At 40.5% G+C, this 2,809-nt stretch overlaps 1 gene segment (V, D, J or C); it reads left to right on the top strand.

Annotated features, from left to right (window-relative positions):
• Nucleotides 1-247: 247 nt before the first annotated feature.
• LOC118575735 lies at nucleotides 248-689 on the top strand. The segment is given in 2 exon segments: nucleotides 248-293; nucleotides 373-689. Coding segments are annotated over 2 exon segments (363 nt in total).
• Nucleotides 690-2,809: the final 2,120 nt, after the last annotated feature.

Here is a 2,809-nt window from a genome sequence, read left to right as displayed (position 1 = left end):
GATCCAGCTCAAGCTGAGGCCTTGAGGGAAATCAAAACCAGTGTGATGATATGAAGATCAGACACTGAAAGAGATATGGATCCTTGTATATATTAGATTCTATATCTGGTTTTGTTCAGTACATGGTCATATGCAAATATGCTCTATGCAAAGCCTTTAGAGTAGAAATCTGAGGCTCTCCTCCCTTCCCCAGTAAGGGAGTACCTGATTAGTCTCAAGAAACTACTGTACCCCAATATCATACCACATGGAGTGGGTGTGGAGGTTCCTTTTCCTGCTGGCAGCTGCCCAAAGTAAGGCATCAGAGCTCAGAGCTGTAGAGTAAATTAAGGCAGTTCCATGACCCCTCACTACCTTGTATTCTTTCCACAGGTGTGCACGCACAGATCCAGCTGGTGCAGACTGGACCTGAGCTGAAGCAGCCTGGACAGTCAGTGAAGATCTCCTGCAAGGCTTCAGGGTACACCTTCACAGACTATGCAATGAACTGGGTGAAGCAGGCACCAGGACAGGGCCTGAAGTGGATGGGCTGGATCAGCACCAACACTGGGAATCCAACATATGCTGAGGACTTCAAAGGTCGGTTTGTCTTCTCTTTGGACACCTCTGTCAGCACTGCATACCTGCAGATCAGTGGTCTCAAGAATGAAGACACGGCCACGTATTACTGTGCAAGAGACACAGTGTGAAAACCACAACCTGAGGGTGTCAGAAACCCTGAGGGAAGGTAGTGGTGCTTCTTCTTCTTCTTCTTCTTCTTCTTCTTCTTCTTCTTCTTCTTCTTCTTCTTCTTCTTCTTCTTCTTCTTTTCTCTCTCTCTCTCTCTCTCTCTCTCTCTCTCTCTCTGTCTCTCTCTCTCTCTCCATGTACATATGATGTCTCTTATGCTTTTTCTTTTTCTCCTTTTCTATTATGTTTTGTTTATTTTTAAAAAGAGGAATAAGGCATGAAGTTGGATGACTTTGGAAGTGGAAAGAACTGGGAAACTTGGAGGGGAGAAGAAGAGAAATGTTATTAAAATATTTAGAATTCACTGTATAAAATTTTTCTTTAAGACAGGCAGTGGTGTTGCCCACCTTTAATTCCAGTACTCCAGAGGTAGAGGCAGGCAGATCTCTGCAATTTCTAGGCCAGCCTGGTCCACAGAGTGAGTTCCAGGATAGCCAGGACTGTTACACAGAGAAATCCTGTCTCAATCTGCGCCCCCCAATATTTTTTTCTTAAGTGATTTACTTATACCTTTACAACTTGCATTTATATAGCATAAATAATTTGCTGTGTTCCTTATTGGAAAGTTATACCTGAAATCTGTTTATCCTTTACTATGAAGCCTGTGAAAAAGGCAAATCTGTCTGTATTTTTAATAAGAAATTTCACTAATGAACTATCAAAATGGTTGTAACCTTGGGAAGGCTGTTAAAGAGGCACAGCTATCAGTCCCCTAGTCATCAAACATCATTAGATTTGAGACGGATAAATTTCACCTGAGCAAAAGTGCAGACCAAAAGATTTCTGAATTTATTAATAATGAAACAAACCTATTGGCAACCTAGATATCTACCCGAGGTTCCTCAGTGGTCATTGGAATCAGAGGTCCCAGGGCATCATCAGTCTTTGGCTGTCATGCCTAGCAGAGCTGACACACTTTCTCTTGGAGTAGAAACGTGGTGGAGAACAGCCTACCTCACCTAGGAAAAGCAGGGTAATTGACTCCTCAGTGTCCTCCTGCCTGTCCATAGTCTGGGCAGGGTCTTGGCAGCAGTTGAGGTGAATGGCAGCTTTTTTCCACCCCATGGCTGGCTTTGTCACATTTGAAGCAAGCTCCAGGTGAAGGTTCTTTTGTGCCTATCCAACTTCTTTGGAGGAGATGGAAGTGCTGCTCGGAGCTTGCATGCCTTTCTATCATAAAAAGCTTTTTTATTAATCATTTTAAATGCCATATCATCAAATATCTGAAGCATTTGAGGACCATTATCTGTTAAGTATCTCTAAACTAGACAAATGTTGCTTATTTGTCTATTAACTTTTATGTCTTATAAGATTAGAATTTTATAGCTTTTTTTCCTGTTAAGTTTAGCCTCAAAAATAACAATTTTTGACTTGAAGCTCCTTTAATATCAAGATAAGTTTCTTAACTTATAAACACAGTTCAGACTAGGAACTTTCCTGATTCTTTTATAATACACTAATAGAGAACACAACAACTTTCTAAAGATCTTTCAGAATTCTGTCCTCTGTCTATGCTATTGTTAAACAAGAATTTCAGAGATTCAGAGGTGTTTTTTCATTGATAAATGGAAGTTCTGATAAACTGACAGAGCACTGACTACTTATTTTTCTATCACAAACTCACAGTTTATAATTTTCTATGGTTGTCTTCTAAGTATAGACTTCAATGTGTATTTCATCAGGGTAAAACCAGGCTCTCTATACAGGAAAAATATTCATGCCTTTTAACTCAAAGCTATAGCCTTTACTATGACACCAAGTTGTAACTCTGTTCCAGCTGTTTTACATACACATGCATATTACTGCGGAAAGAGTTCTGCTACTGTATCAACGAAGCTGGCCTGGTAGAAACTAATATGGACTCACTCCACAAAATGTCAGAAGAACTTCACCAATACAACCAAGTCGCATTTCCATTCCATTCTTTCAGGCTGTCTTCACTCTTTCCATGGCCAGGACTGTTTGTAGGGTCAATGGTAATATTCCATTTATTTTTTTCTCCTAACGCCTTGCTTTCTCTGTCTCCTCCTGAAAAAAATTCATGAGGTCTCCAGGGCGATGGCTCACTGAATGTTTCTTC

This window comes from Onychomys torridus, unplaced genomic scaffold (genome assembly GCF_903995425.1).
Source record: "Onychomys torridus unplaced genomic scaffold, mOncTor1.1, whole genome shotgun sequence".
NCBI lineage: Eukaryota > Metazoa > Chordata > Mammalia > Rodentia > Cricetidae > Onychomys > Onychomys torridus.
This window is presented reverse-complemented; position numbering and strand designations above follow the sequence as displayed.